The sequence below is a fragment of the Symphalangus syndactylus genome, chromosome 7 (genome assembly GCF_028878055.3).
Source record: "Symphalangus syndactylus isolate Jambi chromosome 7, NHGRI_mSymSyn1-v2.1_pri, whole genome shotgun sequence".
NCBI lineage: Eukaryota > Metazoa > Chordata > Mammalia > Primates > Hylobatidae > Symphalangus > Symphalangus syndactylus.
In genome coordinates, this window is record NC_072429.2 from 141,417,964 (window position 1) to 141,435,220 (window position 17,257).

At 60.9% G+C, this 17,257-nt stretch overlaps 1 protein-coding gene across 7 annotated transcripts in view; it reads left to right on the top strand.

The window, feature by feature from the left end:
• ADGRB1 (adhesion G protein-coupled receptor B1) overlaps positions 1 to 17,257 on the top strand; it is a 98,219-nt gene that overhangs the window by 44,072 nt on the left and 36,890 nt on the right. For 6 of the 7 annotated variants that reach the window (XM_055287433.2, XM_055287441.2, XM_055287434.2 and 3 more), the window contains exon 18: positions 17,069 to 17,210. In XM_055287433.2, the coding sequence (XP_055143408.1) occupies positions 17,069 to 17,210 (142 nt within the window). Of the gene's footprint in view, positions 1 to 16,792; positions 16,940 to 17,068; positions 17,211 to 17,257 lie in introns of those variants that run through there. The other variant, XM_055287442.2, reaches the window with a different exon arrangement.

Sequence of the window (17,257 nt, forward strand, 5' to 3'; positions counted from 1 at the left end):
CTCCCTCGACTGCTGCAGAGGCCACTCCTCGCCCTGTGAACTGTCTCCGGGGAGCTGAGTTTCCCAGTTGATCTGAAGTGGAGACCACGGGCCGGGGCCCAAGTCTGTTTCCACCAGGGCACCAAGGGACCGGGTCCAAGCCGGTGTGGGCCTGTGTCGGTGTGCATTTGGATGAGAAACAGTCTCATGCGTCTGGGGAGGGGTTCTGTGTGTGAGGAGTGCAGTGGTTTGTAGCGGGAGGGGAGTGAGAGCCATCAGTCACCATTAGCTGAGAAGTAGTGAACTCTTAGAGCCGTAATTGTTATTCATAACTGAACTAGTCACAGATGGAGCCCAGATCCCAAACTCAAACTGTGTTTTTACCCTGTTCACACACTGAGTTCTGATCCTACTCACTCACTGAGCCCTGATCCTGGTCACAGGCTGAGCCCTGATCCTAGTCACATACTCATCCTGATCATATGTGGAGCCCTCATCCTAGTCACATACTAAGCCCTGATCCTGGTCACAGGCTGAGCCCTGGACCAGTTCATACATTGAGCCCAGATCTTAGCCACACATAGTCTTGACCTTGGTCATACACTGGGCCCTGATTCTGGTCACAGGCTGAGTGTTGCTCTGGTGTCTTAGCTGGAATGACTTGTGTGTGTCACATGCTTGTAGGGACACCTCCTCTTCCAGCCACATACAGCAATTGACCATGTGACCTGCTCAGCCTAGAAAGACTTACAGGCTTCCACTGCAATGCAGGTCACCTGCCTGCCTCACCCCGGTTGTGCGGACACACTTGCACCCATGGGCTCCACATCAAGCCCATGATGTCTGCTCATGCTCTGTAAACCCTGAGCCCTAAGAGCACCTGGTGTCCCTGCACCCCCGCCACCAGATCTATTACCAAACCCCAACCTCCCAGGCCCAAACTCCCTGGGTCATCCAGTCCTGAATGCTGGCCTGGCAGCATGGCTCAGGTCCTCCTGCTCCGCCACACCCCTGCACCAGCCTGGCTTGTGGTGCTGAGGGCCTGGGGACTGGGGATGCTAGGGAGGGAAATGGGGAGCAGAGCGGGGGGTGGGGGTTGCAGAGTTCCCATGTGTTCCAAGCCATAGACACTGCCCCTACCGTAGCCCATCCTTGTATAGTTCCTTGACCACAGGTGTCTCTACTGGAGTGGGGTTGGGGGGACAGTGGCAGTTATGTCAAAGTCATGTCTGTATCCCTAGAATTGAGCCCTGACCCAGTGAGAATCAACAGTGGTTTATGAGCAAGGCAGTGATTACGTGGCTGAATGCAGAAATGGATGTCTGAGGGGGTTCTTGGTAGGCAGTGTGGACAAGCGGGGGTGTGGATAATCTGTGGGAGCCGGCTGTTTGCCAGAGGGACGCACCCAGGGTGCAGCTGTGAGTTGCTGGGGGATGGGGAGGCAGCGGAAGAACAGTCGCATGGCTGGGTGAGTGACCAGTGATAGCTGGCATGGGAAAGGGTGGGTGGGCGGACTGTGGATGAGAGCATGCATGGAAGGCTAGAGATAGGGGTGGATGGATGGGTGACTGAGAGAAGGAGAGAAGATGGAAGGTGGCTGGAGGGATAGAGAATCAGTTTCCTAGGGCTGCCCTAACAAACTGCCAAAATTACCACAAACTGGGTGGTTTAAAACAACAGATATCTATTATCTCCCAGTTCTGGAGGCCAGAATTTTGACATCAAAGTGTTAGTAGGGCCATGCTCCTTCCGAAGGCTCTAGGAAAGAGTCCTTCCTTGCCTCTTCCAGCTCCTGGTGGCTCTAGGAAATCCTTGCTGTTCCTTGGCTTGTGGCGGCGTCACTCCAGTCTCTGCTGCTGTCTTTTCCTGGCCTTCTGCTTTGTGTATCTCTGTACTTTCCTCTTCTTGTAAGGACCCCAATCATAGATCTATGCCGCCTCCGCCAAACCCAGTGTGGAATCAGTCAAGATCCCTAACTCAATTACATCTACAAAAACCATGTTTCCAAATAAAATCATATTCGTAGGTTCTGGGGGTTAGGACTTGGACATATATTGGGGAGAAGTGGATGATGGATGGATGGATGAGTAGATGGATGGGTGGATGAGTGCATGAGTGGGTGGGTGGGTGGATGGATGGATAGGTGAATGGGATGAATGGGTGGGTGAGTGGATGGATGGATAGGTGGGTGGGTGGATGGGTGGGTGGATATGTGAGTGGCTGGATGGATGTGTAAATGGTAGATAGATGGATGAGTGAATAGGTGAATGGGTGGATGGGTGGGTGGGTGCGTGAATGACTGGATGTGTGGATAAAGGTATGGATGGATGGGTGGGTGGCTGGCTGGATGTATAGATGGTAGATGGGTGGATGGGTGAATAGGTGTGTGGGTGGGTGGGTGGATGGGTGCGTGAATGACTGAATGTGTGGATGGAGGTATGGATGGATGGATGGGTGGGTGGCTGGCTGGATGTATAGATGGTAGATGGGTGGATGGGTGAATAGATGGGTGGGTAGATGGGTGTGTGGGTGGCTGGATGTGCAGATGGAGGTATGGATGGGTGGGTGGCTGGCTGGATGTGTAGATGGATAGATGGGTGAATAGGTGGGTGGATAGGTGTGTGGGTGACTGGATGTGTGAATGGAGGTATGGATGGCTGGGTGGGTAGCTAGATACATGAGTGGATGAGTGAATGATGGGTGGAGAAAAGGATGGGCTGGTAGGTGACAGGAAGTTGATGGAGGCCAGTAGCACACATTGGGAGTTAGGTTCTGTGGTCCTGAAAGGACAGCTCCCTGGGTGTTTCCCACGTAAGAGTTGCAAATATCTTTCGGTCTTTTAAAACTCCTCTAAAAAATGTAAATAACCCAGAGTTTTACCGAGTATAAAAGTCAGAGCTAGCAAGATCCTGAGAGATCACGCACTCTATCTTTACTCGAAACGTGGTTCAGTGGAGTCCCAGAGCGGGGATGTTAGTACAAGCCGGGCCACAGACCTGAAGCCCTTGCCATGCTACCCTAGCGTTTATGGGGTGTTCTGCTAGAAGCCAGCGCATCCTCATGGCTTTAGGAAGGGCAGCGCTCCGTGTGCTCCCAGGTGTGTATTGACCATCATGACCTGAGAAGTCCTGCAGGAGACTCCTGTCCAGCTGGGTTGGGAGTTTCCCTACTTTGCGGGCTCTCAGAACCCTTATTCTGCCGGACATGGTCCCCTCCTGGCAGGCGTGTGTGGAAGGAGGACATGTGAGAGGGACATTTGCTGGACTCCTTTCCTGAAGCCCAGCCTCAGGCCAGGCACCATGAGAGCTGCCTCACTCAGTGCACACAGGCTTTCTCAGCTCACACGTCTTTACTAACCGATTTTACAGCTGAGGAGACTGAGGCCCAGAGTGCTCACTAGCAGATCCAGGGCCACCTCATGGGTTGTTCCCATCTGGCCTGCGCGGGCCTCCAGCCCTGCCTCCTGTGGGGCCCCCGTCAGGTTCAGCTGTCCTGGCTTGGGACCCAGACCCTGGTCCCTCCCTGGGACCCCTGCCCAAGCCAGCATCCTAGTCCCTTTAAGAGCTTCTCCCTCACCCACCCCTTTCCTGGTTTCCTTGGAGAGGGCAGTGAGGGGGCAGGCCAAGGTGGGGGGGGGAGCGGAAGGAAGACTTGGCAGGGTCCCCGGGTCGCTGTCAGCAGCCGGTTCCCAGCTCAGTCTCTCCCACGCCGGCCGGTTCCTGATGGGGGCAGAGGAGGCTGGGGGAGGGGTGCAGGGGGAGGGGACGCACCCAACACAGAGGCTTCTTTGGTGGCCTGGGAAGAGCCTCTGTATCTGCACCATGAGCGAGGAGGGAGGAGGAGGATGAGCCTCTCCCAGCTTGGGTGGGGCCTGGGGGACGGGGGAGGGGTGGAGTGCTGCTCTCGAAGCTGAGCCCACCCTGGCCTAGCTTCTGCCCCTGCAGCAGCTTGGGCCTGGCACCAGCCCCTTCCCGGGTACCCCTTTCTCTGAATGTCCTCTTGCTTGGTCCTTGGGTAGGGGCAGCAGGGGCTGGCAGAGGCCTGTGTGGGCCTGTTCTCTCTGGGCGCAGGGTCCTCGCCCATGCAGGGGCTCGTGGCAGCTTTCAGAGCTGGAGGGAATGGACCAGGTCATAAGGTCACAGCTGCGGGCAAGCCCCCATGGCCTGAACTTGGAGTGGGCCAGCCTCCTCCCAGTCCAGGACGGACCCTCGGGCCTGCCCAAGGTCTCTGCATCTGGGAATGGACCCAGCTCTTCTGCCTGGCCCAGGGGCCTCTCAGCTGCCCTTCCCCAGGCCCTCTTACTCCCCCACAAGGCCTGCTTGGGAACTCTGGGACCCCATCTGTCCCTGCCCGGTGCCCTCTTCTCCACGTGCTCCAGGCCTCTCTGCCCACTGCCCTGCCCCCACCCCACCCCGTCTCTTTCTTCCTGGCAGCGGCTCGGATCTGCAGCGAATCCTTGGATCTGTGTGTGTGTTCTGTCTGCCCTACCCCAGCAATGCAGGAGCCCCTGAGGGCAGGGCCTGGGTCTCTGCCGTGGCTCCAGGCACACAGCAGCCCTCAGGAGGCGTTTGTTCAGGGAGTCCAAGTGTGCCCCGTGTTAACAGGGTCACCCCCTCTCTGGGGCTGGGGGCTTCCACATTCATTGGCTCACGTACTCAGGCTGCCCAGGACACAGCTGTGAGTTGCCCCGGGTGCCTGCTTGGACCCCTGTGTTCTGAGGGCTGGGGGCGTGCAAGTCTTACAGTTGGGGTTGGCAGCCAGGGCAGCCCCTCCCTCAAGCACAGAATTCGTGGATCTGGCCACACTGGCTGTGCACACCCAGGCCTCAGTTTCCTCAACTGTGTAATGGGACAGGAGATGAGGGGCCACTATAGTGAGAGTCTCCACCCTCCTCCCAGTCCAGGGAGCTTCCTGGGCAACGAGACCACCAGCCACCAGCAAGGGCCCAGGGCCGCTGCACCTCCCCTGCCTACCACTCCCCGCACACCGGCCTCCTGCCCACCCCTCCCCTGCCCACACTACCCCTCCTGCCTCCATTCTTTTTCTTCTATAGAAAGTCTGCCAGATGCATGGCCTGTGACAGCCCCCATGAGGCATGGCTGGGAGGGGCTTTAGCAGTGGAGGAGGGGACCGGTGGGCATAACAGACCCGCTAGTCTGCCTGCCAGACCTCTGTGCCACTGCCTCCCCGGGGCCCCAGCCTCCGTCTCCCTCTCTTAGGAGCTTGGCTGTGACTCCCAGGCCTACCCCAGCCACAGGCTGCTAGGCCTTTGCTCACCCTGTTCCTGCTGGGCAGTGCCATCCATTCCCCACCCACCCTAGCTGTGCCAAGTGGGGGAGCCCGTGGGCTGGGAATGCCCACTCCAGGCAGGCCCCTCACTGGCATACACACACAGGGTAGCTTGGCAGTTGGGAGGGGCAGGGCTCCAGCCCTGGCCCTGTTCCTCACTGGCGGGGTGGCCATGGGTGACTTTCTCCAGCCCCGGCCCTGTTTCTCACTGGCGGGGTGGCCGTGAGTGACTTCCTCCTCCTCTAGTCTTGGCTTCCATGTCTGTAAAGCCAGGCTGCTGTGAGTGTTACAGAAGGGGAGTCGGGCTGCTCAGCAGGTGGGCACCGTCCTACCCTCCAAGTCCAGGACGGCTTCTGAGAGGACGGCAGGCAGCTGCTCAACAGAGCGCCACCCTTGGGGGCCAGAGACTTGGGGTACGGCCATCCACGTGCTGGGATGCGGGGCCAGTTCTGGGAGTGGGCTTCCTAGAGGAAGGGAGCGTGTACCGGCTATGAAGAGGGAGCTGGAGTCCATGCCAGGCCCCAGGCGCCTCAAAGGCCCAGAGGCCGAACGTTGCCGTGGGAGCGCTGCCTGGGAGGTGTCTGCGAGAGGTGGGGTTGGGAGCGGCTGGGGTGGGTGGGGCTGCTCATGCCCTGGGCCTCCGGAGGCCCCTTGCCTGCATCCTCGTGCTGCCTTTTAGAAGCAGACAGGGTGAGCTCTCTGGCCCTGAAGGTGAGCAGAGCTGGAATAGCTGTGGGAGGCAGGGGCGTGCAAGGAGAGGGCCACCACTTCCTGGGTGCCTGCTCAGTGCCAGGCCTTCTGCCAGGAGCTTGGAAGAGCCAGACAGGCCCAGACCTGGACCAGAAGCCGGCACTCAGAATGGGGTCACAGCAGGCTTATGGGTTTGTGCCCAGGTGGAGCAACCCCTCAATGCCCACCTGGCTCCTTTGCACCTAGATGGCCCCCGGCAGCCATCTCAGCCAGCCCTAGGCCTGGTGCCCTGCCTGTGGGGCTGGCTCCTGGGCCATGTCTGAGCCTCCCTCAGCACCGACATGTCTGTGACTGGGGCCCGCAGGGCTTCTCATATTCCTCACAATGCAAGACGCCAGTCCCGTGGCTCCCGTCCCGCGCTGCCTGGGATCGGGGCAGGCAGGCTGGACATTTGCGTTCGGCCCCCTCCCGGCGCCACTCCTCCACCGACCCCCGTGCCGCTCCTCCACCACCCCCCACCCCACTCCTTCACCACCCCCCACGCCATCCTCCACCACCCCCCACCCCACTCCTCCACCACCCCCCACCCCACTCCTCCACCACCCCCCACACTGCTCCTCCACCACCCCCACCCCACTCCTCCACCACCCCCACCCCACTCCTCCACCACCCCCACCCCACTCCTCCACCCCCCCACCCCACTCCTCCACCGCCCCCCACCCCACCCCTCCACCGCCCCCCACCCCACTCCTCCACCACCCCCCACCCCACTCCTCCACCCCCCCACCCCACTCCTCCACCGCCCCCCACCCCGCTCCTCCACCGCCCCCCACCCCGCTCCTCCACCGCCCCCCACCCCGCTCCTCCATCACCGTGCCCTCCTCCACTGTGGAAGCTCCTCTCAGCCATGCCTCGTGGGGGCGAGGGCAGGTGGAGGGGTGGCTGCAGGGGTCCGGGCCACGGGGATGGGCCTGGAAGGCCGTGAGCCTCTTCCGCTCAGCACCCGTGTCCCTCCACCCAGGAGCACAATGGCTCATTTAAGGCAGCAGAAGAGGCTCCATCAAAGCCCCACCTTCCCAGGCCCCTCAGTGTTACCCTGAGGCCAGAGAGGGAGGGTGGTGACTGACTGTTCTGAAGGATGTGGGAAGGCAGGATATGAGGCAGACAAAGAGAAGGACTTCCACGTGAGCAGGGAGGGCAGAGTGGCCGTGAGTGTCCATTCTCTGACCTTGCCCTTGGTGCAGAGATGCCTGGAAGCAGGGGGATGGTGGAACAATCTGGAGGTCACCAGAGATGACTGCAGGGAGCGGGGTCAGCCTAGAGATTTCTGGAAGGCAGGGGTGTTGGGTGTGACAGGCAGTGCTGATGGCGTGGATGCCCTGCTGCTGGTGATGGTGGTGGCCGTCCCTCCTGCCAGCCTGGTTCTGCTTGCACTGCACCTTGGGCATGGTGAGCATGGGATAAACGCTTGTTGTCAAATGCTGGTGACTGTGACCAGGCTAGTGTCAGTTCCAGGGACGGTGATGGAGCTGGTTCTGATGAGGCGATGGCAGCGCTGGAGACGAGAATGATGATGTGCTCATAGTGGAGGGGATGCTGGTGACCATGGGTGACTGGTGGTCATTGTGATGACTGTGAAGGGACAGTAAAGGTGACGGTTGTGGTGACAGTGGTGGTAATGACTGTGCTGTCAATGGCAGTGGTGGTGGTGGTAGTGATGATGGAGGTGATGGCAGCAATGCAATCATCACTATGGTTTTGATGATGACAGTGGTGGTGGTCGTGGTCATAGTGATGGTGGCGGTAGTAATGGTTGTGTAGTTTTGATGGTGGTGGTGGTGGTGATGATGGGGTGGTGGTATTGATGTTTGTGTGGTTTTGATGATGGAGGTGGGGTGGTGGTGGTGATGGTGAGGGCGATGCGGTGGTGGTGGTGGTGGTGGTGGTGATGGTGAGAGTGATGCAGTGGTGGTGGTGGTGGTGGTGGCACTGATGGTGATGGTGGGGTGGTGGTAGTGATGGCTGTGTGGTTTTGATGATGGAGGTGGGTGGTGGTGGTGATGGTGGGGTGGTGGTGGTGATGGTGGGATGGTGGTGGTGATGATGGGATGGTGGTGGTGATGGTGGGGTGGTAGTGGTGATGATGGGGTGGTGGTGGTGATGATGGGGTGGTGGTGGTGATGATGGGATGGTGGTGATGATGATGGGATGGTGGTGGTGACGATGGGATGGTGGTGGTGATGATGGGATGGTGGTAGTGATGGTTGTGTGGTTTTGATGATGGAGGTAGGGTGGTGGTGGTGATGATGGGATGGTGGTGGTGATGATGGGATGGTGGTGGTGATGGTGGGGTGGTGGTAGTGATGGTTGTGTGGTTTTGATGACAGTGGTGGTGGTGATGGTGAGGATGATGGTGGTGGTGGTGATGGTGATGGTGGTCGGGGTGGTGGTGATTATGGGGTTGTGGTAGTAATGTTGTGTGATTTTGATGACGGAGGTGGGGTGGTGGTGGTGATGCTGGTGGCGGTGATGGTGATGATGGAGGTGGTGGTATTGATGGCTGTGTGGTTTTGATGATGGAGGTGGGGTGGTGGTGGTGATGATGGGGTGGTGGTAGTAATGGTTGTGTAGTTTTGATGATGAAGGTGAGGTGGTGGTGGTGATGGTGGTGGTGGTGGTGGTGGTAGTGATGACGGGGTGGTGGTAATGATTGTGTGGTTTTGATGACAGTGGTGATGGTGGGGTGGTGTTAGTGATGGTTGTGTGGCTTTGAGGATGGAGGCAGAGATGGTGGTGGTGGTGATGATAGGGTGGTGGTACTGATGGTTGTGTGGTTTTGATGATGGGGTGGTGGTTGTAGTGAAGATGGGGATGGTGATGGTGGTGATGGTGATGCTGGGGCTAGTGGTAGTGAGGACCGCATTGTTGGTAGTGTATGGTTTTGGTGCTGATGATGGGGTTGGTAGTGGTGGTGGTTGTGATATGGTGGCAGAAAGAGTGGTTTTTATGATGTCGATGGTGTCATCGATGGTGGTGAAGGTGTGCTAGCAGTGGTTGTGTTATTGGTGATGACAGAGTGGGTGTTGCTGCTGGTGGTGGTAGTGACAGTATTGTTGATGGCATGATGCTGATGATCGTATCTTGAGGTAATGATTGTGGTGTGATGTGGCTGATGGTATTGTTGGTAGTGGTGGTGAGACCTGGTGGTAATGATGTTGTTGATAACACATGGGGGGTGGTGGTGGCGATGGTGACAGTGGTGGTCCTGGTTGTATTGTAGATGGTGTTGATAGTGATTGGCCTCAGTGGTAGCTATGAGGGTGGAGGCTGTGGTGACAAGTGGTGGTGGTGGTAGGCCCAGCTCTTAGGTGAATTTGCAGCTCAAGCCCCACGAGGGAAGTGAGACCCCCCCATGACACAGTTAAGGAGCCAGAGCCCAGCAGCCATGCAGATAGCAGGCCAGGTGGGTGAGGAAATGGCGGGAGAGCTAAGGGAGCGCTTCCGAGGTCATGGCGGTCTGGGAGGAGATGAGGCTGGGCTGGCTGTAATGGGGGGAACGTTTCGGATCTGCTAGAGCCAGGGCAGAGCTCGTGGGGGTGTCCAGTGCCTAGTACAGGGCCTGGCACAGGCCAGGCCAGGGAAGCACTTGGTGAGAGACTGTGCTGACCCTTTGACCTTCCCACTGGGTATCAATGGCTGGAGTGTAAAAAGGTGTGAGGTCTGGGCAGTGGCCCCCCACCGGCAGGGGTAGGTGACAGGCCAGGCAGAGCAGGGCTGCAGGTGCAGCAGGTGCGAGTCTGCAGAGGGGAGAGGGCTCAGGGCAGGCTTCTGAATGCCAGCCTCCTGCTGGGGAGGGGCAGCATGCTGAGCAGCCCTGCAGGACCCCAGCCCTCCTGCTCCAGGTCACTTCTCTGCCAGGCTGGGCAGCCAGCACCCTGCCCTCTTCAGGAGCCCCATTCTGCCTGGCAGACAGCCTGGGGCCTCTGTGCCTCTGCTCAGGTGGATAAGTAGGTCAGGAGAAGAGCTGCTTGACCCTGGGGAGGGCTGGGTTTCCAGCTCAGGGGTAGCCCGTGGCCAGGAGCCCTGACTCAGTGTGGCGGCGCCGGATGGGAGCTAGGAGATTGGCATCTTGCATCGTGAGAAGCCCTGGAGGCCCTGGTTGTGGACCTGTCGGTGTTGAGGGAGGCTCAGACATGGGCAGCTCCGGGAGAAGCCCAGGAGCCAGCCCCATAGACAGGGCGCCAGGCCTGAGCAGGCTCCAGCGTCATCCGGCAAGCTGGGCTCAGTAAGACCCAGGTCAGGCAGGTGTTCAAATGCGAAGGTCGATGGGTCACAGCGACCAGGATCCCCTCGGGACCCCAGGCAATTGCCCCCAGGCCCTGAGCTTGGAGGGGCTAGAGTTGACCCAGGCCTGCCCTGGAGATCCTCACAGACTGGCAGCCAGACAGGGGCTGGGCATGGAGCAGGAGTCAAGGAGGCTTCTTAGGGGAGGCAGTGGCTCAAGGAGCCCTGGAGGGAGAGGGTAATCGTGTAGGACGTGGGGCCTGTGGCCAGGGGACCACGAGGACCAAGGCCTGGAGGCGGCAGAGGTGTGTGCTTGCTGGGTTACCTGCTGGGCTGGCTTATGCAGGCAGGGCCACCAGAGGCAGGGCCACCAGGGCCAAGGGAGGCCCCTCTGGGATGGTCGCGGGGGGCTATGGCTGCTGGGTGAGGCAGAACACAGGGAGGGGAGCGCAGCACAGCAGTGGGGAAGGGTCTGGCTAAGGGTCAGGAGCAATGCCCAGGAGCCCATGGAAGGGCAGGGGGGAAGTCTGGTTATCCAGGTAGACTTCCTGGAGGAGGACACGATGCCAGTCTTGATCTATGGCCAAGAAATCAATGGGCAGAGGTGGGAGCCAGGCACTCCAATGGATGAAGCATGACTAAGGGGCTTGTACCCAGGTGTGATCCAGCCGAGTGTTGGTTTAAGGGACACTGGGGAGGCCAGGCCTAGAAGCCGAAACCCCTGCCTGCAGAGACACCATTTCCACTCCCTGCCTAGCGCCTGAACTCCCCCACTGCGGTGTGCTGTGCCCACTCCTGGCTTCTTTCTGTTATGTGGGAGGACACCCTGTGAGTCATTCACATTAGAGTGTGAATTAGCCCATCAAATCCAAGGGGACCCCGACAGCGCACAGTCCTATAATAGCACCTGCTTCGTGGGCCGGCAGGAGGCATCGTGAATGCAGTGAAGGCTCTGGCTTGATGGGTGGGTGGGTGGGTGGGCTCTTAGTGCGCCCTCCCCATCACTGTCCCCTTGTGTCCCATGAATGAGTAGGCCCTGTGCGGGCACTGTGCCTCTGCCATCCCATGGACAGGTGCGGGGTGAGGATCTGGGCACATTTCACAGGAGGAAGCTGAGCTCCGAGGGTGAGAATAGAGCTGGCTGCTGGACCCCCTGCCGGGCTGGACAAGCATCGTCTAGGCGCTTGCTGGGGGTGCAGGGCAGGGGCCCCAAGAGCACAGGAGCCATGGTGGGCTCCCCCAAGGTCTCCTACCTGCCCTGGGCTCAGTGGAGGTGCCTGTGGGGGCTGCCCAAGCAGGGCTGGGCCCAGTCCTTCCCTACTAGCCAGCTGGGGAGGCCTTCTCTGAGCTGCCCTCCCCTGGGAGATGGGGACAAGGTTGTGGCCCTGCACTGGGGCTGAGGGCAACGTGAGGTGGGGATCCACACTGAGTTGGGAGCTGCCTGGGAGCTGCTGCCATTACTGGGTTTGGAGGGGTCTGCTGGGAGCCGTGGTTACTGACGGGACTGTGGCAGAGGGGAGAGTTGGGAGGTTGGGTGAGGGAGGTTGGGGCCAGTCCCTGTGGGCCCTGGGAGCACTGTGGCCCTTGCTCTGAGTGAAGAGGGAACCGCTGGAGGGCTCTAAGCTGAGGGCCATGTGGCCTGACATATTTCAAATGACCGGAGCCCTGGGAGGCCAGACGAAAGAGGGCAAGGGGCGGCGGCCACAGTAGCCAGGGGCACGGGTGGTGGCTGTGGAGGGTGGGCACTGTGGGGCTCTCCATGCATTTTCAGATAAAGGCTGGTGGGATTAGCTGGTGGGCAGCTGCAGGGAGGTGGGGGAGGTGAAGGGGGACCCAAGGCTCCAGGTGAGCAATGGCGGGCTGGCCATGCCCTCCCCATTCATTCACGCACAGGCATCCTGGCTGTGCGCCCTACTTTAGTGTGTGGCTGTGGGCGCCTGTGGGACTGTCATGCACCAGAATGTGGCCCTGGGGCCACATGTGCGAGCAGTGTGCTGACTGAGCACCTGGGCGACCCCGAGGTGGAGTAAACAGAACCAGAACTTGTCCCTTGGGTTTCTTGGTATGGAGGTCCTTGGCGACCTTGGCAGGAGCCGAGTGGGAAGAGTCCCAATGGTGGCGGTCACTGGTGGTCCGCAGAGGAGTGGGCAGTGGCTGGACCTGTCATGGGGCCCTATCTAGGGGGAAAGGCACAGCCCTGCCCTGGGATTCCCGTCTGAGGGTCCCAGGTCACTCCAGGTCCCCACTGCTCGTGGGCAGGAAGGAGACCTGCTGCAGCCAGGCCCCTGCTCAGCTGGTCCTGGGGGGCGTCACTGCCCCAGCTCCTGCTCTCGCCCTGAACCCATGGGGGTGGGGAGCAGGTGTAACTGACCCAGATTCCTCAGGCCTGGGCTCAGGAGGGGACCTCGCTCTGTGACCCAGATATTCCAAGTTTCAAAGAGAGGTGGCAAATGGTCTCCCACGTGCAGGAGCAGTGGCTGTGTGCGAGGAGGGAATGACTTGCCTGTTTGCAGAGATGGGAACAGGTGTCCCCTGCAGCAGGAAGGATTTCAGTCAGACTTTCGGGGGAACTTCCAGATGTTCTAAGTCAGGATCTGGTACAAGAGGATGCGTCCCAGAGATTTTGTTGAAATAGGGAGGTCTGAGGTTTTGCCACCTTGCCTAAGTCGACATGCATCTAAGATGCACACAAGGGCCTCAGTTCAGGGCCCACCCCTCCATCTGTCCCGCTAAAGGCCAGTCCTTGACTGAGGTCTAGTGCAGCAAGGGAGGCTGGGGTAACTCCCAGGAAACCTGCATTGGCTGAGTTTATTTCCCGGCTTGGGATGGGTCTCAGGTTGCCCCTGACGTTCCCTTGCAGACCTGCAGTTCAGTCAAGGTTCAGATGTTGTAGGCCCTGGGTGGGGCAGGGGGCATGCAGCCAGACACATAAAAACTGGATTCCAGGCCCACTGCTGTCTTGCTGTGTGACCTTAGACAGTCGCTGCCTCTCTGAGCCTTGGTTTCTTTATTTACAAAGCTGACCTAAGGGTTCCTGCAGAAATCAAATGATAAACTGCCAGAAAGCCCTTAGCACAGAGTAGAAGCCATTATCATGGAGGTGCAAGGCAAGGGCGAGGAGAAGGGTCCCTGTCCCTGGGCTGCGTGTTGGGAGGCTGTTCCCCTGACAAGTGTTGCCAAGGCCCGTGGAGCCAGGAGGATGGAGGAGGTAGAGAGGCTGAGAGGGGGGCACCTGCATTGCAGGCCTGCAGGGTCCCTGTGAACCCCACCCCAGGATCCAGGACCTTACAGAATGGCCGGGAGCTGCCTGCTTCCAGAGCTGCCAGCCTGACCGGCCAGCTCTCTGGACCAGGGGCAGGTGCCTCCTTGGGCCCTCCATGGCCTGACCCTCAGCAGAGTAGGCAGCAGCCCATCTCTCTCCCTGCCCCCAGAGGCTGATAAACGACTCAGCACCCACAGCAGGAGCCCTGGGGGCTGGGCGCTGGCTCCCAGGCTGGCCTTCTCCCAGGCAGCAGTGGGCAGCTGTCGGCCTGGTGCCCTGCAGACTGGCCAGTGCGGCTGGGAACCAGCCAGGCTGCTGGCCCCAGCCAGCCCGGCTCCCTGCACCCTCGAAGCGCTCCCAGTAACCCTCAGGCAGGTGAGCAGAGGGCTGAGGTTGTGCTGTGCCTGGCCCGGGTTGTGCTGTGCCTGGCCTGTGAGAAGCAGAGCTGTGACTGGAACCCAGTATCAGCTGCACAGAGAAAAGCGGTCTGCAGGACTCTTCCTGGGGTGCCCTCTGGCCTGTACTGTGCTGGCTGTCTTGGTGTCTGGTCAAAGGCTGGCAGGCATAGACCACAACCGCACACCCATCCCCAGGCACGGGGATGGACCCTCTCGGTGGGAGATGGAAGCTCAGGGAGGCAGCGATTATCCAACGTCACACAGCAAGGCAGCAGTGGGCCGGGATTCCAGTTTTTATGTGTCTGGCTGCATGCCCCCTCCCACCCAGGGCCTACATCTGAACCTTGACTTGAACTGCAGGTCTGCAAGGGACCGTCAGAGACAACCTGAGACCCATCCCAAGCCAGGAAACACACTCAGCCAATGCAGGTTTCCTGGGAGTTACCTGAGCCTCCCTTGCTGCACAGCCACCAGCCAGGGCTTAGTGGCTCTGTGCCCGGGGTGGGTCTCAGGCCACTGCTCCACCTGTTCCTCTCCAGCATGGGGACAGTGGCTTCTGCCCTGGAGGGTGTGGGGGATGGACGCAGGTGGTGAGTGGGATGTTCCTTGTGCACCTGAATGAGACCTTGGAAAAGCCTCTGGCCAGGATGTAGGATCTGGGGTGTCATTTGGAGCACCAGGACTTTCCAGGGACCCCACGCTCCCTTTCCTGTTCTGTCCATAGCCCCAAAGCCTGCCTGGCTCCTGGATTCTATTCTGCGGTTATCAGGATCTGCACTCTGCTCAGGGAGAGGGTGAAAGGGTCTCTCTGCCCCAGCTCTGTGACTTTTGGGCCATCCTGTGTTGGGGACATAGAGCAGCCTGGGTCCCTGGCCGCCATCGCAGTGGCTGGGTAAGTGTGGTGGATGGCTGCCCTTTGGAGCCTGCGAAGGTCACATGGGCTGAGGCCCCTGGCACAGACAGAGGCATCCTCCGAGCCTGACGGTGCTGCAGGGCCCTTCCAGGCTCCCACGTGCCTCTGTGGCTTCCTTTTACGGAGGGTGCTGGAGATGGATGAGCCTCATGCTTCTAAACCCTGGCCTGTGAAACAAGAACCTGGCCTCACACTGCACTTGAGAGGGTCACACAGCCCAGAGCCAGCCCTGCAGAGCCTGAGGCCGGCTCCCGGGCCTCCTCTCAGCTCTGCCTTGTCTGTGATCTCCGCCACAGTTTTCCTTCTCTGTAAAACAGGAGCAGGTCCTTCCCCTAGGAAGTGGAGAAGATGCAAGAGATAAAAGCAGATGCTAAGGGCATTCTCAGGGGTCTCCCTGTCCAGCCGCTCCCAGCATGTCCCTTCTCCCCTGGGCCCCAATCTCAGGAAGTGCTGTTGCTGAAGGAGATTGAGCAACATCCCCAATTCAATAGAGACTGCTCTAGGCTATCAGACATGGGCACTGGTGACCCATGCATGCTCTGAGCCCGGCCCTGTGCCGCTCAGCGCTGTCCAGAGTGGACTGGGTGCTTCCCTCTGGACACCCCCACCCCCATTTTAAAGATAAGGAGACTGAAGCAAGAGGTGGTATAGGTAACTTCCCAAGGTCACGTAGCTAGGACACAGCTGAGGCACAGTTCAAAGTCAGGTGTCTGATCAGAGGCGGCTCGCCCAGGCTTTTCGTGTGGGGTCAGGGCTGCGTGTGTGGGCGGCTCTCCAGGCTCCTCTGGGGATAGCAGGCTGGAGAGAGCGCCAGCCACAGGGCACCAGGGCAGGTCCCTTCTGGCTCCTAGCCTCAGCCCCCGTTGGTACAGTGGGGACGGGATGGAAGAGGTGAGCTGAACACTCTGCAAGGCACCTTGCCGCACTCATTCCTGGGTGGGGAATGGGGTAAAACTGCAGCATGAAGGCTCTAGGGCAGACCATAGGAAGACCCTTGACTTGGGCTTTTCTCCTGAAGTCCGGGGGCAGGGGCTGGGTCCCAGCTACTTAGGGAGGAGTGAGGCCTTTTCAGCCGTGGGTTCGGAAGGAGACCAGCAGCTGGGGCTCCTGCAGCTGCAGAGCTGCACCCACAAGCTCTTGGGGCTCATCTTTTCAGAAGGCCTGGAGTCCCTCCTCCACCAGGCAGGCCCAGGACCCCGGGTGGGGCTGGGGACTCAGCCTCAGAAGGGCCTCCTGGGCACTTTGTGCAAGCCAAGCCCCAGCAGGCAGGAAGGCAGGCCCGGCTCCAGGGCCAGGTCTGTGAAGGAGGGACACGGTGGCTTCCGGACAGAAGGGCTGCCTTGAAGGGTGGGGGAATTCGGTTCCAAAGCAGGAGGAGGAGGAAGAGGAGGCGGAGGAGGAAGAGGAGAAGGTGGAGGAGGAAGAACAGGAGGAGGAGGAGGTTGGGGGTGGAGAGGAGGAGGAGGGGTTTGCAGAGCAGGTCAGTCCCTGGTTCACCAAGTAACAAGTCCTGTGCTTAAATGCGTGCTTGGATGAAAACCGGGGCAGTCGCGGCCCGTAGACAGCGGGCGGCTGGGTCAGACCGCAGAGGGAAGTTTCCAGCGGCAAGCCTCCCCGCGGGGAAGGCTGTGTCTGTCCCAGGAGATGAGCCGCAGGCACCAGGGGTGATGAGGCCCGGGGGTGGTGGATGTGGGGGATGGAGCGGTCCCAAGGTCGTCAGCTCCAGCCGGCGCCCTGGGCCGCGGGGCCGGAGAGCTCCGGAGCGGCCCCTCGCCGCACTCCGAACCCGCCCCGCGGCCCCAGGCCACACCCGGCTCGCACCCTCCCCGCTCCACGTGCGCCCACGCGCCCCTCCGGGCCTCCCCCTCCCTCCCGCGCGGGCCGGGGGCGCGGGCCCCGGAGGAGCTGGGGGCGGCGGGGGCGCGGGGCGGGCGACTGCCGGGCCCCGGGCCAGCTCTCGCCCCCCGCCCCGCCCCCGCTCGCTCGGCTCCCCCGCCCGGCGCTCCCTCGGGCTGCGCTCCGCGGCTCTCGGCGGCGGCGGCGGCGGGCGCAGAGCGCGGCATGGGCGCCCGGGCCGCGGGGCCTGGCGGCGGCGGGCGGGCGGGCGCGCGGCTGCGGGCGCAGGTGCGGGCGGCGGGCCGGGGCCGGGGCCGGGGCCGGGGCGCGGAGCCGCCGCTCGGGGGCCGGGGCGCCCGCGTCCCCGCCGCCGCTGACGCTCCGCCTGTCTCCCTCCCGTGTCCCGCCCGCCCCCAGACCCTCCTCCTCCGCCCCCCCGCAGCTCGGGCCCTGGTCGTGGCGCGGCTGCCGCACGGTGCCCCTCGACGCCCTCCGGACGCGCTGCCTCTGTGACCGGCTCTCCACCTTCGCCATCTTAGCCCAGCTCAGCGCCGACGCGGTGAGACCCCGGCCGGGCCGGCGGGAGGGGCGCCGGGCAGGGGCGCG